The sequence below is a fragment of the Medicago sativa genome, chromosome 2 (genome assembly GCF_051527215.1).
Source record: "Medicago sativa cultivar Bolivia chromosome 2, Bolivia_mono, whole genome shotgun sequence".
NCBI classification, from domain to species: Eukaryota; Viridiplantae; Streptophyta; class Magnoliopsida; order Fabales; family Fabaceae; genus Medicago; species Medicago sativa.
In genome coordinates, this window is record NC_140750.1 from 25,375,684 (window position 1) to 25,403,649 (window position 27,966).

General features: G+C 32.6%; 2 protein-coding genes across 3 annotated transcripts; both read left to right on the forward strand.

Annotated features, from left to right (window-relative positions):
- Window positions 1–1,543: 1,543 nt before the first annotated feature.
- On the forward strand, window positions 1,544–5,429 carry PAP28 (purple acid phosphatase 28). 2 transcript variants are annotated; one of them, XR_015026476.1, is made up of 5 exons: window positions 1,544–1,838; window positions 2,059–2,203; window positions 3,980–4,407; window positions 4,703–5,286; window positions 5,323–5,429. XR_015026476.1 is itself a non-coding variant. In XM_085744032.1 (4 exons), exons 1-4 carry the CDS (start codon window positions 1,632–1,634, stop codon window positions 5,168–5,170), a joined length of 1,248 nt encoding a protein of 415 aa, XP_085600158.1. In that variant the 5' UTR covers window positions 1,544–1,631; the 3' UTR covers window positions 5,171–5,429. The 2 variants fall into 2 exon arrangements, 1 of the variants encoding a protein (XP_085600158.1); XM_085744032.1 differs by having other exon boundaries at window positions 4,703–5,429.
- A 1,122-nt stretch (window positions 5,430–6,551) lies between these two features.
- On the forward strand, window positions 6,552–9,210 carry LOC146945777 (4/1 protein short form protein). Its single transcript, XM_085748855.1, has 8 exons — window positions 6,552–6,657; window positions 6,762–6,867; window positions 6,953–7,008; window positions 7,292–7,369; window positions 7,474–7,547; window positions 8,334–8,467; window positions 8,584–8,679; window positions 8,814–9,210. Exons 1-8 carry the CDS (start codon window positions 6,595–6,597, stop codon window positions 8,960–8,962), a joined length of 756 nt encoding a protein of 251 aa, XP_085604981.1. The 5' UTR covers window positions 6,552–6,594; the 3' UTR covers window positions 8,963–9,210.
- The last annotated feature ends 18,756 nt before the right edge of the window (window positions 9,211–27,966 follow it).

Sequence of the window (27,966 nt, forward strand, 5' to 3'; positions counted from 1 at the left end):
TGACACCATGCGTGGGGCACATGGCTCTATGTGCGAGGCGTATGCCCATGATATTTTTATTTTATTTTATAAAAAGGCATTTTCACCATAATTTTCAGTGTGGAAAAGGTGGGAATTCTAGGGTTATACAAAAGAGGGAAATTTCAGGGTTAAAAGTTAAGAGCTTTAGGGGATATCTAGGGTTGTGAAACACTTTTGTACTACTTAGGGATTAATCACCGACTCTTTTGGCCACATGAAAAGATTTAAGAAAAGGGTAAAAATTAGGGTTGCCTTATTGAAAGCGTATTTCTTGTAACCATTTTGGTTTCCCTTTTGTAAAGAATTCTTTGATAGTGAATTTGAGAGATTTCTCTTCCCCATAAGTCAAATTTAGACCAAAATGGGTAAACAAATATTTGTCATGTTCTTTTTCTTCTCCTTGCTCTTATTTAATTTTGTGTGATATATTTGATTTTGGTTGCTTCTAATTTTTAATACGAATTCACAACAATTACCCCCCATTGTGGGGTAATCAGAACAAATTATTAAGCGAGAAGCATCAGTACCAAGTGGGATATCGAGAAATTAACTAGAAACATCAATTTTGGGTCGTGGAAGGTGAAGATGCAAGTAGTCTAGATCCAACAAAAGTGTGCAGATGCACTAAAGGGTAAGCTTGCGTTGTCAACTACCATGTCACAAGCAGACAAGACTGAGATGGTGGGCAAGGCCAAAGGTTGCATTGTCTTGTGTCTCAGGGATAAAGTTTTGAGATAAGTCTCAAAAAAGATAACTGTGACGGCGATGTTGTTCAAAGTTGGAGTCGTTGTATATGACCTATATGTTGGCTCATAGACAATTCTTGAAACAACAACTCTACTCATTAAGAATGGAGTCAATGACCATGATAAAACAATTGACGGAGTTTAACAAAATTCTTAATGGTTTGGTGAACAATCAGGATGAAGACAACACTCTACTCTTACTGTGTACAATACCTAGATCCTTTGAGCACTTTAAGGATACCATGCTTTATGCTAAAGAACTCGCCATCCCTTGGAGGAAGTCCAAAAAATGCTAAGAACCAAGAAGTTAACCAACTCCAAGGGCTTAAAGTTTGATGATAATGAAGGATTGAATGTCTCAAGAAGAAGAGGTATGAGTAGAGGAAATCGACGAAACTCAATTGGTGGTGGCAAGTCAAAGTACAAATGCTTTAATTGTCACAAGATCAATCACTTCAAGAGGGATTATCTCGAGTGCGGAGACAATGATAACATTCTATTTATGAATTTTATGTGAACTTAAGAACACATAGTCAACTAGTCAATACCAACTTTAACACATATTAAAATTTGAATTGTTATTTATTCGATGCTTAACTCCCGAAACACAAAGATTGAAAATTAGGATACCATATATTATAGAGCATATTTTGGGATTCTGAGGGGCCTATTGAGCAATTTTCAATTTATAGAAACATATCTAGTAAGCCCAAGAAATGTAGTCCACAAAGCCCACAAACTTGAAAGAAAACCAACACAGAAGGTAGTTGACAATTGACATTGTCGTTAACAACAAACACTGAACACGGATACGAGATTCACGTAGAGAAAGTGTAATGTAAGAAAAAACAAGATCAAAAGGTAATGGATTCTTACAACACAAAAACAACAACAGAAAAAAACTGGAAACACTCACTACTCTACCTCACCTTCATCATTTCCATTCTCCACCTTACACATCAAACCAATTTCTCACGTAAACTACTCATCGGCAACCAAACAGTCCGCATCAAGAAAACTCCTCAACTCCCTCTCCGTTTCCGTTCTGACGGTACCTTCAAAATCCTCCAAGTCCGTATTCCTCTCTTAATTATTTACAACACCGACACTTCTGATTGAAAACATGTCTCGTGTTTGACACTTACATGACACTGACACATGTGATATTACATTTTTATTTATTTAATTACCGGTTTCAATGTGTCAGTGTCCGTGTAAGTGTCGGTGGTTAATATAGTGAGTTTGTTGTATATAAATAATTTGCTTTGTTTCTATTTTGGTTTATATGTAGGTTGCTGATATGCATTATGGAAATGGAATAACCAAGTGTAGAGATGTTTTGGCTTCGGAATTTGAGTTTTGTTCTGATCTTAATACTACCTTGTTTTTGAAACGTGTTATTCAAGATGAGAATCCTGATTTTATTGCTTTTACTGGTAATTTATTTGTTTTTGGATTGTTCTTGTCTTTGTTTCCTTTTTTGTGGATTTTTTGTTTTGGAGTTGTTGGTGCTGAATGTTCTGGTTTTATTGCATTTAGTGGTGATTTATTGAAGTAGATTGGTTTTAGTTCATTTATTTGTTTTTGGATTGTTCTGGTTTTGTTTCCTGTTTTGTTAACTTTTTGTTTTTGACTTAGGTTATGTTCGGATTGACTTGTTTGGGCTTATCTATTGACATAAACACTTGCGAGATTGTTTAGAAGAGCTTATCAAAAGAGCTTATGACATATACATAAGTTGTATTCAGCTTATGACAAACATTTAGTTAATATGTTTATCCAAACAAGGCCATATTGGTGTTGGGTTTACTTTCTTTTTTGAGATTTTATCTATTGATTTCAACTTCCATTTCTGTGAGACTTTTAATGTAAAAAGGAAAGAGCAATTATTGATTTCAGTTCATTTATTATTTCTTTTTGGATTGTTCTGGTTTTTGTTTCCTTTTTTGTGAAGTTTCAGTTTTGGAGTTATTGGTGGTGGTGGGTTTAGTTTCTTTTTTTTTGAGATTTTATTAATGGATAATATGAAGTAGCATAATTAGTAATGACATAGCTATTTTTGTATGTATATCTTGATCTGGTGGTATGATATATAAATGGATAGTGTGACCATAACAAAAAAGAAAATAAAACAAGTGAAGAAAGGGTTCATGGTTATATTACATACTTTCTTTTTGGCTTGTTCTCGTCTTTGTTTTCTTTTTTTTTTACAGATTTTCAGTTTCTTACTTAGGGTTTGTTTTGATCGACTTTCTTGAGCTTAAGACATGTTCATACGCTATTTTCAGCTTGTTTCCATACACTTTGCAAGATAGGTTGTGAAAACAGTTTGACTTTATTTTATCTTTTGCTATAGAAATTGATTATAGTTAAGTACTTTTAGGATAAACAATGAATTAAGTTTTTTTTATCCAAACATGGTCATATTGGTTTTTTTTTTTTTGACAAAACATGGTCATATTGGTGTTGCATTTACTTTCATTTTTGAGATTTTATCTATGGATAATATAGTAGCATAGTTGTTGTACCAAAAGTTGTGGCATAACTAAAAGTAAAGAAGGTTTAGATAAATCTTCCATTTCTGTTAGTCATTTAATGTAAAAGGAGGGAGAAATGATGAGGAATTTAAATGTGATCCTGCAAGGCTGCAAAACCCTTCTTTATTCCTTCAATTTTTGGGGGATTTTAAAATACAACGACAGGGAAGAACAAACCCAACAAACAGGAGGAATTCGTTCAGAAAGCTAACTTTCTTTACCTTCATGAAAGCTAACTTCGTTCTTGTGCCATGATGGACCCACTTCGTTCTTTGAAACAAAGTGTTTAATTGATTACTTCAGTTTTAATAAAATCTGGACAGACTTTTGCCTATCTAAATAATTCAGCACTAATAGCAGCATTCAAACCATTCTTGGGCAGGAAATAAATTCTTTCCCCTTATTCATGTATAAATGAAACTATACCATTACAATCTAAGCGGTTGAGTGCATGTAGTTAATGTGCTCTAGCTAAAGTTGAATTGTTCGGGTGGTCCCCGTGTTCGATCTCTGGTTAAACCAGTTCTTAGCTAGAGTTTACTTACCTCTGCAGGTGGCTCCTTGTCTTTAATGTTTAGTATCCATGTGTTATTTGACCGGATTTATTTTATTCTGATTGTGTTTCTTTTTATTCTGAATGCGCTTCATTGACATGGGTTTATTTCTTGGTATTAGGAGACAATATATTTGGACCAAGCAGCCATGATGCTGCAGAATCTATGTTTAAAGCCTTTGGTCCGGCCATGGAATCAGGACTTCCTTGGGCTGCAATTTTGGGAAACCATGACCAAGAATCAACTTTGAATCGTGAAGAATTAATGTCCTTAATCTCCCTTATGGACTATTCAGTCTCCCAGATCAATCCATCAGCTGATAGTCTTACTGATTCTGTGAAAGGCCGCAGGATGTCTAAAATTGATGGTTATGGAAATTACAACCTAAGAGTATATGGTGCCCCAGGTTCCATGATGGCAAATAGCAGTGTTTTGAATCTTTTCTTTCTTGACAGTGGCGACAGGGTTGTTTATCAGGGAATTCGAACTTATGATTGGATCAGGGACTCCCAACTTGATTGGCTGCGTCATGTATCTCGAGAACCACAGGTAATAACAAAATCTTAAAACTGGCATGAATAATTAGCCCCTTCGTGTAACAACTGCCTCGGACTTGGCATCTGGTAATATTAATCTACCTCCTTAGAGTAATCAAAACTTCAAAAATTTGAATATAATGAGATTATTGTTAGTCTTTTTTATCAACAGAATTTCTTTATTTCTCATGCAACAATCCAATTTCGTACTTTTTCTGTTATTTGTAGGACATGACCTTTCTTTTCCCTCGAGGGAGGTTTTCCAATTTCCATATCCCATTAACATTTTAAAGGTCACACACTAACAGGGACAAGAGCAGGATCCTCTTCATTCTACTGATCGTGCCACTTCCCCAATTACACCACCGGCACTTGCATTTTTCCACATTCCGATCCCAGAAGTACGGCAGCTGTTTTACAAACAGATAGTAGGCCAATTTCAAGAGGGTGTAGCTTGTTCGCGGGTGAACTCAGCGGTCTTGCAGACCTTTGTCTCCATGGGAGATGTGAAGGCCGTGTTTATAGGCCACGACCACACTAATGACTTCTGCGGAAACTTGGATGGCATATGGTTTTGTTATGGTGGTGGATTTGGTTATCATGGATATGGAAAAGCTGGTTGGCCAAGGAGAGCAAGGATTATACTGGCTGAACTTCAGAAGGGAAAAGAGTCATGGACAAGTGTGCAGAAAATTATGACTTGGAAACGACTCGATGACGAGAAGATGAGTAAGATTGATGAACAAATCCTATGGGATCATTTGCATTCTAGATGACCATGGTATCATTACTCTGCTGCCTGCTTCATTACACATTTACACGTACAGTATCTGTATTGTATGTATATTGTATATTTCTCAGTATTGGTGGTAAGAAAATATTTTGTTTTGAGATAAATTTTGATATGTTGTAAGTGCAAATTTTTAACATGGTCAACCAGCCACAAACCATCATTTGTATAACTTTGAGCAGATACGATTAAAATCAAATATTTTAATGATCCAACGATTATGATTGATTGATATTGTAAACAAATTTTATACTCTTGGTTCATATCAAATCCTTTTGTTTTTTAGAATATTTTGTTCATTTTATTTGCTAAACTTTCTTGCAATCAAGGTTGATGGAAATGCTTAACACATTGAATTGGTAGCAAATGTTAGAACCTGTAAATTAAATTATTCAATGACTGAAAATTGAAGCTCTAGTTCGTATGTGGTAATTAAAATCGCATGTCATGTTTCCAATGTATTTGCTCCATGTAGCTGACAATCAGCTTCTCTCAAGTTCACATCAATAATCTTGAGTTGGGTTCGAACATGCATTCCCTACTTATTCGTGAATTTATAGCCACTAGACTTCTTAACATAATAGAATAAAAATAAATAATTGTAACTTGATGAATATATGAATGTAACTCCACTTAAAAAAAAAAAAAAAAAGAGCATCTGGAAATATACACCGAAATGCATGAAAATTAAACTCTATAGATTTGTTGTATTCTTATCATAATTTTAAATTCAATATGTTTTATATGTTATAGGTTCAACTTAGCCAACACTTCATTTGTATTTACTATTTAGGTAACCATATTGACATAGTAAAAACTATTTTTTTTACTATGTTTTAAGTGTAAACTATGAAGTGATTAATCTCCGTCTAAGTATCCGTTGAACATATAAGTCAAGTTCTTTTCTTCTAACTAAATATTGTCAATACGTAAGAGATAGAACATGCAACTATTTTCTTAAAAGAGAGATGATATATCTCCCAAAAGAATTATGTCCTGAATTCGTGAATTGCTATCGTGTTAGAATTGTAAACTTTGGTCAAATAATCCACTCCTATTTTGAAAATCATGGAAGCGTGTGGAGGTAAAGTCGGAATTAATTATAAGATTCATTGTCTCTCGCGAAAGTGTAATTCGCTGTAACTAGCGTTTTCCTTCTTAAAATGTTAGAGTTACCACCCACCCTGATCAACTGCTTGTTGGTAGCACAGCACTTTCTCCGATTTGCAATGAATGTCACTTAAGAAAAAAAAAAAATTCAATATCATTTTGAATGAATATTAAATAATAATTAATTATTAATAATTATGAATAAAAAACTATGTTTAAAACCCAACTATTCATTTTTCTTCAAAAAAAAAAAAAAACCCAACTATTCATTCGAATTTTGGCAAAAGGGAAGAAACAAAAATGGCGGCAACGAGTGACGAAGAAATGGAATCACTCCTCTCAACTTTCAATCAGATCTACGAGGTACTCCAAACCCTAACTAAACTTCAATCATCAACATTTAACCCTAATTTACTCGTTTTATCGTTAATTTTTCATTAATTTGCATTGGTAATGTGATGATTCAGGATGTAAAGAATGGAATATCGGAAATCCAATCTCTGCAATCCAAACACAGTTCAGAGTTGAAATTGCGTGAATCTCTTCAAATCACTTGCAAAAACCTCAAAAAAGGTAATGGTTGGAATTTGAAGATTCTGTATTTCAATTTGTTTGGTATTTATTTGTTGTAGCTAAATTTCGTTTTGAAAATTTGCAGAAAATGAAGAGTTGGCGAAATTGTATTCAGAATCCTTGAAGAATGTTGCTGATCAGGTTCTTCAATCAATCTCTTCTATTATCCGTTGCACTGACACTTCTGATCCAAGACTTGTCAGAGGTCTGACATGTGTCCGTGTCCGACACTTGTGGACACGACACAACACATGCATATGTTATTGCATATAAGTATGTCATTTTGTTAATTACTACCAGCGTTGTGTGTCCGGTGTCTGTGTCTGTGTTAATCTTCATAGCTTCCATTTTTATTAGGATCTAGGAATTACTTTTAGTTGGTTTGTTTGATAACTTTATTTAACAATTCATAATTGATGCACAGCTTGATTTTCGAGCAAAATACATGAATTTGAAGGAAGAGCTAGAAAGATCAAATAATGAAGTTATCTCTAAAGAAAATGTGAGTTATGCAAATTGAAAGATGGAAAATTACTAATGCTAACACTGTTAATTGTTGGAAAATGTTTATTTATTATTTTTTTTTTTATGATTTTCTTGGAGCAGGGACATAGGAGGGCTTTAAAATTGCTTGAGGAAGAATATAATGAAAAAATTGCAAGATTAGAAGCTCAAGTTAAGTGAGTATTGATGGTTGTTTTAAAATTTCTGTTACTGAAACTCATGTTTTGAATCTTTTAATGGTCATGCTATTGGAAATTCAATGTGAATTGCAAAATTTCAAGTTAGTTGTGAATGAATTGAGGAACATTTAAGTAAAACAGCTTGTACATTAATCCATTACAAAATCGATGTTAGTGGTTAGTTTGTTAGGAGAAAGGGTAAAATGTTAGTAAGATCAAACTGTGTCTCTTACATTTAACTCCTTTGGTGTCCCAACCCAACCCAAATCACTACCTAGGGATCACCAGGCAGCTCTTTCGCTCTATAGGGATCGGGAGGGCATAGCACAATTCTTCTTGGAGGGTTGGTTTGCCCGGGTGACTGATCCTGCCATAATGTACTTCTACCTACACGCACCGACAACCGAAATCGAGCATACATATGACGATCTTCATGCGTGAATAGCCGAGAGGAAAGAAAGGGTGGTAGATGAAAATGAAAAAGGGCGTCTGTTTATACGAAAGTTTACAAACCCTTCTACTTTTTTTTTAATAATAGAGGTGAAGTGTGTGTAATTGAGCAATAATGAATGTCTTTGACATAAATTGAGAATATGTAATGTACTAGTATGTGTTAGTTAAGCATAAGATATTGGAGGTTAGTAAAATTTCTTATCATGTCAATGTCTTAAGATGTTGAATCAAAATATTGGGTTTGGGTCAAATTTACTTAATAGAAATATAATGGTTTTTAGGCTCTTGCGCTAACTACCTGATTAACACATTGATCCCACCTTATGTTAGGGAATCACTGCATGAGAAAGCAACATATGAAGCAACCATAAGTCAACTTCATGGAGATATAGCGGCCCATAAAAATCATATGCAAATTCTAGCAAACCGGTTGGACCAAGTCCATTTTGAAGTGGAATCAGAATGTGAGTCACTTTACTAGTATTTACATTTAGAAGTATGAAATTTTCTTTACACAGGGTTGGTATATATTTGTATTGTTTGAAAAAATTTGTTTGCTTTGCTCATTATGGTTTGACAGATAGTTCTGAAATTCGGGATTTGAAAGATTGTCTTATGGCTGAGCAGGAAGAGAAAAACGACTTAAACCGAAAAATGAAACTTTTGGAAAAAGAATGTAAGTTTGAAGTCCCATTCCACTCAATTCATACCAATTACACTTGCATAAAACCAGTTTATTGTTTTGTTTGAATATTTTCATATCCCATCACCATATAAAACTAGTATTAATTATCTTTTTGTCCACTGCAGTGCTTCTTTTCAAAGCAAAGATGGTTGATCAGCAACAAGAAATGACATCAAATTGGCAGGTGGAAACACTTAAGCAGAAAATCATGAAGCTAAGAAAGGAGAACGAGGTCCTTAAAAGAAAGTTCTCTCATATTGAAGAGGGCAAGTAATGATGATAAACTCAAGACTAGTAGCAACTTTGAGTTCATGAGGATAAGACATATCCGATATTAACAGTCATATACACACTTTCTAAGCATTGCAATTTGCAACCATATAAAGAACCATTCTGTTTAAAGGGGTTGATGTATAGGAAAAAAGGGTAAGCATGTCAAGATCAATTATATGAATTTAGAATATCGACAATACATTTGCTTAAAACAAGATTAACAATTACATTAGAAATTGCATGTGTAAATAGTCGAGTCTTGCTTCTTATTACGTGCTATTTGATCTCGGTTCTCAACGGGGTGAACCGAGAGCAATGAGCTATGATCTGTAACAGCAATTGGGACATATCATCCTATTTATGTATAGCAATTTAACTTTAGGCACCCATCTAGAACTAAATATTATGGCTTCAATACTCATCTTCGGATCAGAATTAGGTTCAAAGCCGATCACAATATTCATAGTCCTAAATATCAAGATCATAGTATTAGCCCATTTTTGAATGCGGTAGTTTCATCCTATATTGATATAATACCTTCTATAAATGACAACCTTTTCTTTCAAAAAATGGTGTTGCTTTTGAAATTAAATAGAACTCTGACTATTGGATGATTGTTTTGTTAATTGATGTAGAAATTATTTTTAAATCGGTCAAATGTGAAATCAATCTTTAAAAATAAAATAAAATAATTATTTCAGCTCACTTTTTACATTCAAACCGATGTAATAAATTTATTTATAGACTTGTTTCCCTCGCAACAATTTGTTTTCATATTTATTTCATGTTCAACTTCATATCGACAGTAGCACTATTTTCCTGGGAAACATGATGGCTACGGGGAAACATGATGTAGTACTATTTTCCTTATCGACCATCACTCACCCCTCTCATTCACTCGGCGCATGCAAGAACACCATATTTGCATCGCCTGTGACTATTATCACACTCAAGACATACTACGACTCCAAACCCAAACCCCCTCTCTGTCCAGCTGCCCACCCGACCTACATAATTGCACCCCCCCTTCATCGGTGTACTACTATCACAATCTTCGGAAGCGCTAGACTCATGCCTCAGCCGCGGACAACTACATCTTATCATAGTTATTCTTCATTATCAAATAGCCATGTCGTCTCTATTTGTGCATACAAAATTATCATGGTCGGGCGCCGTTGGAGTCATAATTCCTTTTCAATTTTATTTTAAGAAAGATCAGATCAAGAGCTATAACAATTTCATTAGCAATAATTTTAAATTTTTCATAAGATTTTCTAATAAAAAGGATAATTCCAACAACAACATACTAATAAATCATTGATTAATTTTTTATTCAAAATAAAAGTAGAGAAATACAAACATTAGCCAAAACCCAAAGTAAACAGTCAAGGACTTTAATAACATCTGTGTCGTTAAAAGTCTTACCAAAAAACTTAAAGGGATAAAACCTTGGTAAAGAAAAAGATATTGTATAGCAAATAGAAGTTCAAGCCCTTGAAAAATATCAGCAAAAACGATAATCCAGGAAGCAAGAAGGGATTGAATCCACCAAGCAAAACCATTAATTTAGATCCCAAGGGAAACAATCTTGTTTGCACAATGATTGCCTTCTCTAAAGATATGAGAAATAATAAAGTGCATATTCTTAGTTAGCATAGTATATATGTACATATAAATACTCAATTAACAAATCATTGATTAATTTGTTAATAGAGTAAACTAAACACACACAAGCACGCACTAATATACATTTTTTATATCTATAAACAAAACATGTATTAATATTTGTAAAAAAGATGTTTTAATATTAATGTAGAGAATAAATGATACTTCAACACTTGTATAAAAAGTTGTGCTATTTAAACATCATATCTGATGCAGAATATATTTATCTTTATCTATTTTGTACTTTTTATAATATACTAGTACTATTTATATGCATTTAAAAAATACAATAAAACCAGACAACACCCTAATTTTACGTCAAGACATAATATCGTTTCTCTACCATGAATCATATTGAATGGTCCGAATGCATCTCAACGGGTTGCAACACCGCTCAGAAAAAAAATATGAAATTTTATTTTCACTAGTATAACATAAGAAATCATCATTTCCAAAGCCTATGATATTATTATATCTCTCGCAAACTTTAGCATTAATATAGTAACTTTCTTTCATCTCAAATCCAAAATTGTAGTAAAAGGAAAGTGGGGCATAGTACAAGATTACACTACAAGATAAAAGCTGTACTGGATGAGAATGAAAATCTGAAAGATTCCATGAATTCTTTCATTCAATACAATATATAACCGATACGACAGGGAGAATAAGAATATATCTAAGCTATGGTACAAATGAATCTCACAAACTATTTCATATCACTGAAGAAAACATTGAAACCTGTCTCATACATCTGGGACAATTTGGGGTGACATTGACAACAATCCTGAGATGATGCAGTCTTCAATTTGTCTCTCCCTTTTGTCAGTTCTAACTCAATCATGTTGTTTTCTTGCAATTTTATACATTTTATTTCAACCATGCAAACTAGGCATGGCATTATTAGGTGAACAAGTTTACCAAATAAATAATGCCACTTTTTAATCAACCGAAACCGGAATTGAATTTAGCTGAAAAAGTTTCTCCTTGCAATGTGACGAACTAATGTTTGAATCGTTGCCACTATATAAAAACAAAGTGATTTATTTTCCCATAAGAAAATTAAAGTGAATAAATTGAGTTTAGTTTTTTAACAAGTATTTTTTTTTTTTTTTATAAATGCAGAGTATATGAGTATTTTAATAATTTACACCAAAATAATTTATATAAGTCTTTGAAGATATGGTGTTAGCCAACTATGCCATTATGAATATTATTTGATGAGTATGAATTGAACTTTTGTATTCTGGAATTTACAAAACTTACTACACTATGCTGTAACCCTTCACTAAACCCTAGTTGTATATCATTAATGAATTGAGCTCAAAAAGGATACAATTGTATAAACCTTTTTAATTTTTGTTGATATATTTTCCCTCTTTTTTCCTCCTAAAATGAGTAAGGTATAGAAGGAAACTCAAGTTTTCATAATATTCAATTGGTTTTCACAATGTATGAAGCATAGCCACTAGGCTCTGACAAATCAAGGCATACAATTCCTTCTCTCCTGGAGAGGAAAATGCCAAGATTGAAAATAACAGCTCATTGGCCTCGGAATTTTGTTACTATTATTTTAAGCTAATAATAAAGCCCCACAATAAAGTATATTGTAGACATAGCCTTATAAAAATAAGGGGAATGCTAAGGAGTGATGTTAGGGCATTGATTAAAATATTAAAAATAGAAAGTTTGTATTTAAAAGTTGATATCAAAGAAAATCAGATCTAAGATCTTAAAATGAACACACTCTAAACTCTAAAACCAACACTATCAGACGAACTCAAGTGGGTTCAACATTTTTACTTATTTACAAATAATATACTAGTAATAACTTCGAGGCAAGCTTACATATATCAGCCACAAACATATTTTATGTTGGGTATGACTCATATATATTCGACAAGGGGTATTGTTGTAATTTAAATCGTAGAAGCAGTATTATATATTGTTTGTAACACTGAAACCCTAATTATCACATAAATATAAACATAACTATAGTTGCAAATGTGAGTATCATTGACCGAATTTCATTAACAAAGATCGATCTTGTCCATTGTCTTTTACTTTTTTTTACTTTACTTTAATCTTCTGTTACTGATTGTTGTTTTAACATTTTCTTTTTATAATTAAATTTTTTGATCAATTTTATTGATAATTACAATATAAAATTTACGTATAATTTATAATCTTTACAAATTACACTTGAGGGTATAACAGTCACATACATTTAACTAGATTAAGAACATACTAAAAACAAGTTGATAATCCCCTGTGAAGCCCGGATACGAGATACGATACGGATACGATACTGCACTGATACGCTGATACGGAAAAATTTCAAAAATCAAGATACGATACGCCGGCTGGGATACATTAATAAAAAAATTATATAATTAAATGTACAATATAATTATAACCATTTTTTTAATATGTAAATATATTAACAAACAAAAGAAACCAGTCATAGACTTGTAGCACATCAACATAAATATAAATAATATTGACGATTAAGAGAGTGATGATTAGTCAATTACATATACAATATATCCCAAAAAGAGCACCATCAGTATTATACTATATCCGTTAGTGCTATACTTTATCGATCCAAAAAAGAAGCACTATATCCAAAAAAGAACACATCAGTACTCAAGAGTTAATTAATTTTAGTTAACATTAATTGGGAAATATTGGGGCAGGTATCGGTGCATGATAATTATCGGATACTCTCCTGATACGTATCAGGAAGTATCAGATAATTATTTTTTAAAAAAATAAAATTTAATCTTCGGATACTCTCCTGATACGTATCGGGAAGTATCGAACAGGTATCGGTGCAGTATACGTAGGGGATACGATACATCATCCATTTTAAAGTATCGGGGCTTCACAGACAATCCTTCAACAAAAAAACAAAAAAAAATTGATAGTGTAAACACCATTATTATAGTAAAAAAGGGCTTAAATTCAATTATCCCTTTTACACCTTTATTTAACCCTGCTTTATTCAGCAATAAAATATGAATGCATATATTTAAATCATTGGATTAAGGATCAAATCAGGAAAAAGCTTTACGTATCTTTACTGCTTTAATGTTGTGGCAACAAACTTTTCTGATGACAACTCACCGATTCCTGCCTAAAACAAAAATCTCTTTGATTTTTAAGAAAATGTGTCTTGAAGTTTGATCAGAAGGCAAGTAAATTATGGTCGATGATTGTTTCAGACTCTGGTTGATCGATTAGATCTTCAGCTCATTAAGCACTTTAGCTCAACTACTAACCAAACTTAATTCCTTTCATTTTCATGCATATTTTTGCATAAATTCAAAGAAATTTCTCATCGAGGTAGACATAATTAAAGAATGATTTTGAATTTTGCCTCATAGATGTGTAAAATAATTTATGTGGAGGAGATGACACCTCACCTTATCTTAGGAAAAACCTACAACCTCAATGAATGTCTATGAATAAAACTATGCTTACTTTGCCCTTGTGGAGCTCTAACCTAGCCACAAATTCTATCATGAATTACTTAATGTATGTTTGAATTGACAGTGAAATTTATAAAATTATGGTAAGTTATTACTGTAACAAAATTATGGTGCTACGGTGATTTCTTCAATCTCGCCAACTTAACACTTGTGAAAAGCACTCCATTGATACTATATGTAAAATAATTTAGATGAGTGACATGTGATAGAAAAGAAAGAAAAGAATAAGCTTTGAATTAACATTGGATAAAGCCAAAGGGAATGAAGCCAATGTTCACCTTCACTAATATTTTTGCTAATGTCTAAATATTGCAAGAAACAAACAAGTAACTTTGAATAAACGCGTGCCCTATGAAGCTGACACTGTGACACATACTAACCCTTCCCCTCTCTCTTTCCTTTCTTTTTTTCTTTCCTCATGGCTCTCCTTTTCAAGTTTTCTTTCAACATGGATTCTCTTTATAGTGCAAAAACCATCACTTGTCTCAAGAGATAGGACTAGATTCTACTTTCACACTTTTTGCAACTATCGTCATCTTTAAAATGCACATTTTTAAAGGGATTATCGATCGACAATATACATGTATATATCATCCTATCAAACCCTTTCACATTTGCAAGGAAATTTTAATGATGGTGACATCTTCCGTACCCTAGAGTTTAATTGCAAGTGTGACTAAACCTCAAATTTAGAACCAAGTTTACAACTGCAATTGCAACAAATACAAAATTTATATTTCTTTCGATCTGTTTTTTTGTGCATTTTGAGAAAATTATATGGCTTAATAGCAGTTTTGGCCCCCTATGTTTGAAGAAGTTGCGATTTTGGCCCCTAACTAAAATAATTCGATTTTGGCCCCCTATGTTTTGCCCCCCTTGCACTTTTGGCCCCCTAGGCCAATTTTGACCAAGTCAATGCTGACGTGGCGCCACGTGTGTAATTTTTTTATTTTTTATAATTATTAAAAAAATATAAAAAGACTTTTTAAAAATTTTTAATTAAAAAAATACTTTTTTATTATTTTTTAATAAAAATATATAAAAATATTTTTTTAAAAAAATTTTTAATTAAAAAAATATAAATAAAAAAAATTACACATATGCGCCACGTCAACATTGACTTGGTCAAAATTAGCCTAGGGGGCCAAAAATGCAAAGAGGGCAAAACATAGGGGGCCAAAATCGAATTATTTTAATTAGGGGGCCAAAATCGCAACTTCTGTAAACATAGAGGACCAAAACTGCTATTAAGCCAAATTATATATATATATATATATATATATATATATATATATATATATATATATATATATATATATATATATATATATATATATATATATATATATGGATTTAATAAAGAAATTATAGTATAGTTAATTATGAATATTTTAAGAACAGCTCAAAAAATACTTCAAAAAATGTACATAAATTTTGTCATTGCAATAATATAAGTCATATTTAGCTACAGTTATCTGCAATATATCATATATCATGCACCAATATGACAAATTAAAATCAAATTCGTTGTCATAATTGTTTTTATAAGCTTTTTACCCTTAAAAGTCTCCATTTCCACTCTCAGTGCCATCATTGCAGCTGAGTTGGTGGGCATGCATGGGTTGCTTTAAACCTTTAATATCGACTTTAATTGTTTAATAAAGTACTTTTTTTATTTGCTAGGAATGATGGAATGTCCCTTTGCTTGATCTTCTTATCAATTTCCTCTCTATTTATTCTAACATTTTGTGCTACCACTTTCACACTTTGAATGCCAGAGAATAGTTAAAAAATTTAAGATTAGTTTTGGCATTTACATACGTAGTTGAATATCCTTGCTCAAAAAGAATCTGAATTAATTCTAAAACATTTTGTAATATTGAATTTTATTTATCTCTAAACCAAATACTACATATTCACCGAGAACGGGTATCAAACTGCGCCGCTAAATACTAATCATTTCTGCGATCCAATTCTCCATGTGTGTGAATATGAAAAAAAAAAAAAAAAGAACTTGATCGTTAATGCTTTATAAACAAGCTTAGAAATACCATATCTAGTAATGTTCATTTATTTATAAGGGAAAATGCTAATGGAATTAATGGTGGAAAGAACCTGATCGGCAATGATGTGTATAGTGATTGTTCTGTCTTCAAACGTACTTACCTTTTGCAGCTATAATATCAACACCAACAAAACAGTAATGATGACTACTATTATTGTTTTCATGGTCTATATATCTGAATGGATGGAAATCAAGATTCTCTTTCGTAGTTCACTATTTTAAATCACCTGCATTCCGTGTGAATATGATTTATGAGCATTTTTTTCAAACAACTTCTTTTTGAAAAAATATCATAAACCCTAAGAGTGTATTTGGATTCAGGGTTTAGAAGAGGAAGAGAGGAGAGAGTTTACTTTTCTTTTTTAAATTACGAATTATATAACATGTTTTTTCTAAAATAAATTAAATGTGATTGAAATATTATATGATCGTTTATCATGTTTATATGTTAACTTTTTAAAAAACATTTCATAGTGCCTCTCATCCCTCCTAAACCCTACATCCAAACACACCTTGATATTTGAAAAATGCTATAACAAGTGACATCCTATTTTTAAGGTCTTTATATGACCTCTCCAAACCAAATGACAAGATTGAGCCGGCAAGAATTTTTAGGTCATGTAGGACCTTGCCATTTCAATTGTTGAGCTTGACCTTGGTTCTAAATTTTTGCATCCTTTAGATCTCGCCATTTCAATTGGTGTGGTTGAGTACCCTACATTTTTTTTCAAATGTATAACAGACAACATGTTCTATTTGTCTTGAAATCTCATCGTTTGTGAAAGTCTAAAAAGTTAGTGTTGTTATGCAGGAGGCGCACACCTGCAACTAGATTTATATATTTGCATTTTCAACATTGTTTGAAGTGAGAGAAATTAGGCAAACTGGGGTCTATCAAAAGGGGGAGTTCATAGGGTTGGGCTAACTGTTGAATACTTTTGGGTTGTACTTGGTGAGAATTTAAACACATCGGTGAGTGAAATCATTAAGTCTCATAATCAAGGGAAGAGACTGGGCAAATGGTAGAAATTAAAGTTTATTGTTGAAGGCCAATTTCTTGCTACAATTGTATTGTCTCTTTGTAAGAACTCTGAGAGTGAATTAGAGTGTTTCTCTCTTCCTCAGATGTAGGTTAAATTTAGGCCAAACTGATTAAACAAATATCGTTGTGTTTTTCTTCTCCTTTTATCTTATTTTATTGTCTGTGATTTGTTTGGTCACTTTGGTTGCTGCTTTACTCCACACATCATAGTATTGATGAGAGTTTGTTTGAATTAACATCACAACAATTTATAACCATTGCCTAATAAAATATAAAACCATTCTCAATTATGTCTTAAGATAACCGTTGTCTATTATATACTGGCAATGGTTTAAAACACTTGCCTAAGCTTGTGGTGCATGGCGACACCACCACCCATTTCATAACCATAAGTAGAAAAACACATCTACGTGTCTTGTAAGTATATCTCCTTCCTCACACTTATGCATGAGTTTCACCGTTACACTATTTGAAAAAAATCCAATTATTAAATTTGATAGCTTCGTTCAGATATCCCTTTTGTTTTCTATTAATGGATATGAAATGGTGTAGTGGTGTGTCAACCATAATTTTAAAACCTAGATCAGACCGACCGGTCGTGTTATTGGACCGTTTATGCAAAATTAACTTGACATTAAACTAAGAAACACGATACTTCAACCACTAGACTAGTTGTCTTTTATCTACACTGTATATAAAGAGAATATGAGATTTTAGGGAGATTTTTTTTATTATTCCAATTATACACTTAAACAAATTTTCCTATACTTGTGTTATATTGTTGGTGTTATTAAAAAAGATAATAATTTTTGTTATATTATTGTTGTCATTGAAAAATATAAATATGGTTTGTTGAGTTTGTTACATCTGAAACTCACAAATATCTATTTAAATCTATATCAAAACATTTATATAAAATATCGTTTGTAATTTATACGCAAAATTTCTATTCCATATTGTTGATAATCTACACACGTTAACGCAATAAGAAGAGGAGAAAGACAAACTTACCTAGGAAAATTTCCTCGGTATGCGTTGTCGTTAGCGAGGAAACTAATTTCCTCGGTATAATTGCTAGCTAACTTAGATGTTTCTTGTAGTGGTTATATTGTTGGTGTTATTAAAAAAGATAATAATTTTTGTTATATTATTGTTGTCATTAAAAAATATAAATATGGTTTGTTGAGTTTGTTACATTTGAAACTCACAAATATCTATTCTTATAATTTTAATTTATATCAAAACATTTATATAAAATATCGTTTGTAATTTATACGCAAAATTTCTATAAAATATCGTTTAAAAAAAATCTACAAGCTCAAAATTTCTGTAAAATATTGTTGATAATGTACACACGTTAACGCAATAAAAAGAGGAAAAAGACAAATACGTAAATGCATGTCTTTTCGCTGACAATACTCAACCTTGCCAATTTAAATGGCGGAGGTCCCAAAGTATACCAAACTCATATACGCAATCTCTCCATTTGGTTTAGCGAGGTCCAATATGGACCTTAGAATCAGGTCATTTTACTACATATTCTTCAAAGTACTTTGGTATATTTTTTCAAAGAGAGGTTATTTGAAGAAAAAAAAATCCGATTTATGATAAGTGACACACACATAAATTGTCTAAATTAGTGGGAAATAATATAGTCTATCAACTTTTTTTCCTTCAAAAAATATTGACTAAAGAAAAATATTATAAACTTCTATTCAGATATTATATTTTGAAAATGTGGTACAATTTTTCATTATATTTTGAAAATGTGGTACAATTTTTCATTGTCAAAATTATTTCATCTTTTTATATCTGCTTAATATTGTGTATGGAAAGGAACTTACATGGACAAATAGGTGGCAGCATAGGTGCCTATAACCATCGACCAATTACAATGTGAAGAGATGAGGTTGCACTTCAACTGGAAAACTGCTCTTTCTCACTTTTAAAATTGGTCTTCAATTGGAGATTTCATATTGTGAATGAGCAAATTTTAAAATTGAGAACAGAAGAGCAATTTTCCTTCAATTGGTGTAGGAATTGTATGGTTTGATCGGTTTGATATATTGAATAACTCAACCGAGTGGAATCAATTAATTTTTTTTTTTTGGTTGGGATTCGAACTCCGAACTTTGCATATTTTATACATTGTCCCTACCAACCGAGCTAGCTCACGAGGACAATCAATTGATTAGAGAAATCAAAACAGTGTCGAGTGTGGATAGATTGAGGGGCTTAGAATCCAAGGAAAAAAGTGGCGCTAATGGTATGATATGAAACTCTATCATAGTGACCAGTTCAAAATATGAAAGCCATTAATTATTATTAGAATTAATGATCAAGTATTGGAGTAACTCTTTTGAGTTACTCTTAGAGTCAATTGATCTCTTCTCATTCTAATGTTATCCAAATATTCCTTCAATCTAATGGATCCTTTTCTACACTCAATCTAATATGAGAACCTTTTACCTTCTCATCTTCTCCAATCGATCATCATCATCAATATTTACTAATATTCACAATATTCTTCAATATAAGATTATTTTTTTTCAAACAAAAGTAACTTTTATTTTTGAGGGAAAAACAAAAGTAACTTGATGTCACACAATATTCACAATCGAGACATATATTAAACTGCGCAACTAACCATTTTATGGCAAAAACTAATTTTTTTTTTTTAAAGAATAATCCGCTTAAACACAACATCTATAAATCCGAGACATAGTATTGTTATGCATGACCATTTTTTTGGAACAAAATGTGTTTAACAATAAACCTTAAGAGTTTTGATGATAACAAGGTATTAAAAATTGTCAATTGGACTAGCTAATATTTGTTCAAGTGTACAGGACCATATACAAAAATTTACATCATCAATAGGTTCTGAAGAACAAAAGAGAGCTTAGAAATCAACAAAAAGGAAGCTTAAAGCATCTGAAGACAAAGTGCTCCTGAAGACAAAAGTGCTCCTGAAGACAAAGTGCTCCTGAAGAGGTGACGTCATCAGAAGCTGGAAATCACCAGAAGCTGAAGATTCAAGATTTAATACTTCAAAAGTTGTTCAATGGATTCGAAAGCAATGCAGAAGACTGGGAATACAAAGCAACGGTCATTTTGTGAAGATTTGAAGGCTTTAGAGGCTTATCTTCAAAAAGCGTTGACAAAGTACAACTGTACGAAGTGTACAACCACTATCTCCACTACTTTGCAGTGTCCTCACTACAAGACAAGAAAACAGCTCCAGAATACAGCTCTGCCTGCAACAATGTTCCTTCACAATGGGAATGGATTTGAAATTGGTTCTTCATAGGACAACAACCATATCAGGCAAAAGATCATTGGTGATTGATCAAAGCTTCAAACGACTCTTTTTGATGTGCTGGCAATTTCACAACGTCTCTTTCACACCTCTATATAAAGGAGTGAAGACTCAGAGATTGGTAATGTTGAACACAAGACTCAACAACATTTTACAAGTGTCAAAACTCTGCTGAAATTGTTCTGCATTCAAAGTTCACTTAGAATTTCTGTTTTCAAGTTCATATCTTAGAAATTCTAGAATCTTAAGAGTCTTATCTGTTTTGTATTGTGAGCACCTCTGATTGTATATCAAGTGTTCAACCTCAAACATTTTTCTTTGTAATTGTGTTTGATTAGAAGTCTCTTGCTTGTGTGCTTGAGCATTAGAAGTCTCTTGATTGTGTTCAGGAGCATAGGAAGTCTCTTGCTTGTGTGCTTGAGCAATTTGAAGTCTCTTGCTAGTTGTAGCAGTGAGCAGTTGTAATTTGACATTACATTTTAGTGAAATCTCCTTGGAAGTGCAAGGGGGACTGGACTACTTCCGGATTGTGGAAGGAACCAGTATAATTGCTTTTTGTCTTTCTTCCTTCTCTCTCTCTCTGTTTTTATCCGCTGCATCTTAGTTCTGAACTTCACTTCAGAAGCAGTTCTTACTTTGCTTCTGATCAGTGTTTTCAGCTGAAGAAAAATCTAACACAATTCAACCCCCCCTTGTGTTTTTCTCATCTTCACATTTGAACTTTTACATGCGGCTACGACCAAGTCATATGACAAAGGCAAATGCTAACATATGCCCCAAGGGCACATGCTAAGGAATTTAAAATAGAAATAAATGTCTTAAAATTGTGCATTCAACTTTATTCAACTTTTTAATGTCAAAATTTTGTTTTTTTCCAGAAAAAACTTATAATTTTGGATTCTTTAACTTGTGCCCCAAGGGCACAAGATAACAAGACCCTATGACAAATTATGCACAAGGGCACGCTCATTTGGTACATAGGTTGGCCTATGTCTATGCTGCTGGTATTTTGTCCCTGAATACAATATATATTCATTGGTCTATTCCATGACCAGCAGCACTCAGAGAACACACAACACAAATGCATTATTTCTGAAGAAACATACACTGTCTCTTTTGAATGGTCTATTGTCACCCTAGTAAACTAAAGGCACGCTAGTTATTTTGGTCTCTGACCTATTTTGGTACCTCATATATAGACACATAGGTAGGCTTTAGTTTGTTTTGTTCCATTTCTTGCTGTCCTAACAAATCATGTTATGCTCAACTCAGTCCAGATAAAGCTTTTTGTACATCAATTATCAGCACCAAACTGCATATTCGGACATATATTTGTGTGACCATCTTTGTGCTACAATTTTCTTTTATAACTGCAGACCAAAAAGTTTGCAAGAGGATTCCTGAAAATAGATACAAATCTTCAACATGGGGTTGATTCGTTTCAATTTGTCTATTATATATACTAACGTCCAACATGATTGTTTGTCTATTTTTCTTGATGAAAATAATAGAAGTTACAAAGACTTATTTGATTATTTAAAAAAACTCAATAATTTGATTTAGAAAAACATTGATTATAAAAAAGATATTCTTAATGAAAGGTAAAATTGAAAGAGAAAAAAAATGATTATACCAGAATTTGGTATCCTTTATTTACTCTAGGAGTAAGTTATTAAATGTACTCTACATCTTAGTCTTTTGATTTTATTTTAATTTAACGATTGAAGATTAAAATAAATTACAATATCTCACTTAATTTAAAAACTGTGGTTCCTCCATCTCCAACAAACCGACCTTAATTTTCTATCTTTAGGTTCTCTCTTCCATTTTTTTTTTCATTGAGAGAGTGATTTTGGCTCAATTATTAACCAGAAATCATCACTCTTCATCTTTTTCTCTATATTTCAATTTAAATAACTGATTTTCACATAGAACAAAGTTTTTTTCTTCATGATTTTGTCATCTGCGTGTGGCGTTGTATTATTCGTCATTTCGTGCAACATTGTTTAATTTCTCATCTTGTTGCTTATATGATATTTAAAGATGTCGAATGGGATTTGTTGTTCTGCTGTTAAGGTAGATTTGTTGACATAGGTTGTTTCATTTGGAGAGGAGTTGAGTGTGGAGTGCTCATTGTTGATTGGTAACTTTGTGAGAACAACCATTTCATATGTTAGTTGTCATGTTTTTTATTTTATTCCTCCATGTATTAAAACTTTTGTTGATTAATAAAATGTATTGGGTTTGGTTTGTTAAAAAAAAATCATCACTGCTTCATCGCCCATTGAGAAAGTATTCATTCCAATTAGCCTGAAACTTCAAAACAAAGCATATTTGTACTATATATTAAAGAGAAGACATGTTTTTAGGTTAGTTTGTTCACTTTCAATTATACCTTTAAACATATTTACTTATAAGAATGTTACATTGTTGGTGTCATTCAAAAAGATAAGAATTTATATTATATTTGTTATATTATTGATTTCATTGAAAAAGATAAATATAGTTTTTTATAATATAAAAGTACAAAATATCTATACCTATAATTTTAATCAAAATCAAAATAATTTTAATTAAAATTTCATAAAATCTAATGTTCGTAATTTATATGTATGAACACATTAAGAAGATACGGACACAAAGTGTCCATCTGCACGTTGTTATCAATTATTTGAATGGAAAAATATTTAAGAAGGCATGACATCCATTCACGAATAGACCATGAGCTCGAGTGTGAGCTAATTTCAAATGCAAATTGAAATCCACACTTCAATTTGTTGAACCGGGAAAGTTGTTGAAATTGACTCATGAATTAATGGATGAAGTTCGGCAAAAATCGTGTCCCGATTTGGTAAAATCGTGGCACGAAGTTTTAGAGTTTAGGTTAGACAAAAATTGTGGCCCGAGAGGTATAAATCGTGACACGATTTAGCAGATAACATTCATATAGTATAGTGTACGAGTTGAAATCGGGCCACGATTCTGGGAAATTGGGGCGCAACTTCTCAGGATTTGAACCTAATATAAAGCTTCATTCTTCATGTTTTTTTTGTGTGTCTTCAAGAATGAGAAACTTGTGATATAAAATAAGGTAATTTTAGGATTGAGTGTTGTTATACCCTAATTTTGGACCTAAAAATACTAGCTCAATTCTTCTTTTCTTACATTTTAAGTCATTTGATATGTCTCTGGTCAGTTGCATTTTTCTCTGCATTTTATTTCAACATTATTTGCAAAATCCATGGAAAAGGGTATTTTAGTCATTCCCTGCATTCAACTCATTTTAATTTTTGAAAATTGTTTGAGTCTCTTCAATTGGTGTGTATAAGTCCTTATTTCAATTATATGTCAAAATCCATTTCAGAAATTGCATTTGAAGTCATTTTGAGTCAGTTTAGCCCCTAGGGGCATTTTGGTCTTTTCATGTGTTAAAACCCTGTCTAATTTCTAAAAATTGTCTCTGAGTCTTTTAATTCTGCTTGTATAAGCTCTTGCTTTAATTTCCTGCTAAAAATCCATTTTAAAATTGCGTCTGAGTCATTTTGAGTCGTTTTAAGTCCCCAGGGGCATTTTGGTCATTTCACACGAAATTTCGGCAGAGAGAGATTACTTTAAAGTACCTCATTTAAGTAATTGGTTCATTTTAGTCCATTTTGTCATTTTTTATCGTTTCACTTTACGTTTAGTCAAATTTATCAATTTTTTAGTCCAATTTTATTTTTAATTTTCTTTTAAATCCTCAAACTTCCAAAAATTGCATTCAAGTCCTTTTGCTAATTCCAAATTTTATTTTTTTTAAGTCTTTTGGTTGTTGTCCATTTCGAAATTTTATTTTTCTTAAGTCTTTGTTTTATTTGCAGAATAGTCCTTAATAATTTTTGCAGGTCAGTCCTTAAAGTTTCAAAATTGCAAAGAGGCCCTCAAGTCCAGAGATAGTCCAATTTCGAACCCAAGCAAGTCCAGGGACACATGTCAACGAGCCATTGGCCACCAAGCACACATGGCAGCCTATAAAAGCAGCCACATCACCAATTAAACAAAAAAAACACCATTCATCCATTGACACATCACCAAAAAACACCATTCACAATTCTCTCTCTTCTCCTCCAAGATCAAAACTGTAACCGTTTTTCCCAATTCTCCAGAAAAACTCAAGAACACAAACCCTAACCGCACCAAATTCATCACAAATCCACAGATTCATCACTGATTCTTACTAGATTCATCAGCAATTACACAAATTCAGCACGAATATCACAAAAGCGTAAATCAAAACCGTTCAATTCGTCAAGTGTCTTTTGGAAATTTTTGCATCGGTTCTCAGTGATTTTTCTGCGAAAAACCTCATCATCGAACGGTTTTTCTTCCTCTTGCAATTCAAGCCCTTAGGCGATCACAAGACGAAGGTTTGAGAAGAAAAGAAGAGGAATCAAAGTCAGTTTCGAACCAGTGAAGAAGGAGAAGAGAGAACACCGATTTATTTTCGGTCCAAACTCACCAGAAGCTTGCAAGGATCTCGTTGTTCGAAATCTCCGATTAAAACCAGGTATTCATCAAAAAAACTCCCTCGTTTTTCATCGCAAAAAGCTCAACGAAGGTCTGTTAACACAAATAAACGGTGAATCAGAATAGATCGGTGACATAGAAGCAGTTTCCTGCGAAAAAACTTTGAAAAGATCCAAAAGAGTTTTAAACCGAACCCTAAAACATAGATCTACGAAGATTCACCGTTTATTTTTAAGAATTGAGTTCATATTCGTAATCTGTGGGAAAAAACAAGTAGATTAGGGTTTAGATCCATACAAACCGTTTGGTTTGAGGCGTTGCCGGAATCTGGAATTCACGGCGGTGGTGATGAAGATTCCGATGAATCTTCATCTTCCTCAGCCGTTGTTTTCCAGAAAACGGCGAAGGGAAGAACGCCGGCGAAGGAGAGAAGTGAGAGCTTCTCTCACTAGAAGAAGGGAAGAGAGAGAAGTGGATGGGAGAAGTGAGGTGAACCGGCCTCCCTTTGCTTAAATAGGGGAGTGAACCAGACCGGTTCAGTTGAGCCAGTCTGGTTCGTCCCTGAACCATAGGCCATCACCGTCTGATCTAGGGTTCAAGATCCTGGATCAATCCAACGTCCCTGACGTGTTTGGATGATCCAGGATCCATATAGGTTTGGGTTTGGGCCTCAGCTTGCAGCCTTCTTTAGTTTTGTTTCCCATTTTTTTGCTATTTTTACACTATTAATTGTTAGTTACACCCCTGGCTTGCTTAAAAATCTTGTAAAAATTCCCCAAAATTTTCTATGTGTTCTTGATATTTTTTTTAACATTTTTGTGATATCTTTTTGTGCTAAAGCCTGAGGAAAATATATGTAGCTTTTTTTACTATTCTTGGTTAGAATTAGTGATTTTCTTGCACATTTTAAGCCTAAAAGTCCTTTAAAAAATCCTAAAAAATTTTCTATGTGTTCTTGATCATTTTCTTGACATTTTTGTGATGTGGTTGTGTGCTGAATCTTGATTAAAAAAAATAGGTGCCATTTTCTAGTTAATTGTTCATTAATTTTGTTAAAACTTGTGAAATTTCGCATGTTTTTTTTTTGTGTCTAAAATTCTTAAAGCTTCCAAAAATTTCATAAACATTTCTTGATAATTTTGTAGTATTTTTGTGATGATTTTTGCCTATTAAAATTGATAAAAAAATAATGTGTTGATTTTCTTGCTATTTTGTGGTGTTTTGTATTAAAAATTTTGTGAAAATGTGCTTGATTCTAGTTCCAATTTCTTGGTAAATGTTTGTGACCTATATCACTTGATTTTATGAAGTTTTAGCTACTGTTTGTGTGTGTTTCTTGCTGCATATGGATATGTGAAATTAGTTTCTTGTGTTACAAGTCATGTAAATGTGTGTGAATGAAAATAAAGTGCTAAAATGGACCTAAAAATGTGCCATAATCCTTGACTTGAATATGCCCTATAGTTCTCACACTCATAATACAATGAAATTTTTGAACATTGCTCATAATAAGAGAATTATAAGTCATGTGCATATTGAGAAGTTATGGTAAACTTTCAGTATATTTTAACACTTTATTCTTGTTGATTTTACCACTTTTGTTTAACACTTTCTTGCCTTATTTCTTTATCCTATTGCATCTTGTGACACTAACCCTTTCATTTCATATTTCATACATTCCATAAGCATTTCAATCTCCATCTCACATTCTTGGTCTTTATCTTCCTACACTTTAAAATTCATGCAAAGTTTAGAATGTAAAGACTTAGGAATTTTGTAATATTTTACTTTATACTTTAAACTCTTGCAAGACCATAGCATGTAAACTAGGGCATGATGTAATAAGGACAATGGACTCTAATGATGTACACCGACACAAGCACCGACACATGCACACACCTCACTTTAGATATATGGCTAGGATATGCATGTTTAGATGTATGTTTAGGATTGTATGTTTAGATGAATGCCTAGGATTTACACTTAGAAAAATCAATTTTCCAAAAAAACTTGAACAACACCACTCAAATAATTTTCCAAAGAAACCTTGGGATCAAAATCCCATTGAATTTTCCCTTTATTTTCTTAAATGAAAACCTTAATGAACTTTAATCATACTTAGACTTTTTTGCAAAATAACTAATCAAACCTCACCTTTTCTTAAATTCTCATGCCTTTAAGGCCTCTCAATCTCATTCTTCAAACTCCAATTTTCAAACTTAAAATCAATCAACAAAAACAAAAATATTTTTGAGAGAGAACTACGGTGGATTTGATCCCTTAAACGGGTACGTAGGCAAGGAACAAAATTCCTTCAATTCAAATAAAATAAAAATTCAAACACATTCTCCTCCCTCCAATTCTTCATTTAGAATACTCTTAGGCTTAATAAACACTTTCAAAATAGCATTTAAAAATAAAGCGCGCGCGTAGAAATTAAAGACGGTTCCTATAGGTTACTATAGTCGTTATGGGTGCCTAACACCTTCCCGTAGCGAAAACAACTCCCGGACCTCGATTCTCAAAGGGTTTTGCTTACTTTTTCCCTTCCCAAGAAAAAATAAGATATCACCGGTTAAAAAGGTTCAAACGTAATCAATGTTTGACACCCGAAAACCAAGATAAAACAGCTGGCGACTTCACTGGGGAGATTCGAAGGTTACGCCTAGTCTTTATTTCCACGCTTGCGCTTTCGTTTTTACTTGCTTCTTTTTTTGCTTTCCTATGTGAATAAATGTTTAAATTCTTGCAAACGTGTGGGGTGAAAATATTAAAAGTCCTGCACCTGGACTGAGTGAACTTAGGATTTAAGAGGGATATAATCGACAATTCATTCCGGGGGTTGCCTCGTGTTTTGGATTATGCGATCAATCCCACATAGCTAAGGCATTTTGGAGGTGATGTTGTCGGCGCGTGTTGT

Bases quoted from the DNA above. Each gene is read 5' to 3' on its own strand.
- PAP28 (XM_085744032.1), top strand. From the start codon at position 1,632: ATGGATTCTTACAACACAAAAACAACAACAGAAAAAAACTGGAAACAC. The intron at 2,204-3,979 runs GTAATTTATTTG...TCTTGGTATTAG, and splicing joins TGATTTTATTGCTTTTACTG to GAGACAATATATTTGGACCA. The intron at 4,408-4,702 runs GTAATAACAAAA...ACACACTAACAG, and splicing joins ATGTATCTCGAGAACCACAG to GGACAAGAGCAGGATCCTCT.
- LOC146945777 (XM_085748855.1), top strand. From the start codon at position 6,595: ATGGCGGCAACGAGTGACGAAGAAATGGAATCACTCCTCTCAACTTTC. The intron at 6,658-6,761 runs GTACTCCAAACC...GTGATGATTCAG, and splicing joins CTTTCAATCAGATCTACGAG to GATGTAAAGAATGGAATATC. The intron at 7,370-7,473 runs GTGAGTTATGCA...TTCTTGGAGCAG, and splicing joins AAGTTATCTCTAAAGAAAAT to GGACATAGGAGGGCTTTAAA.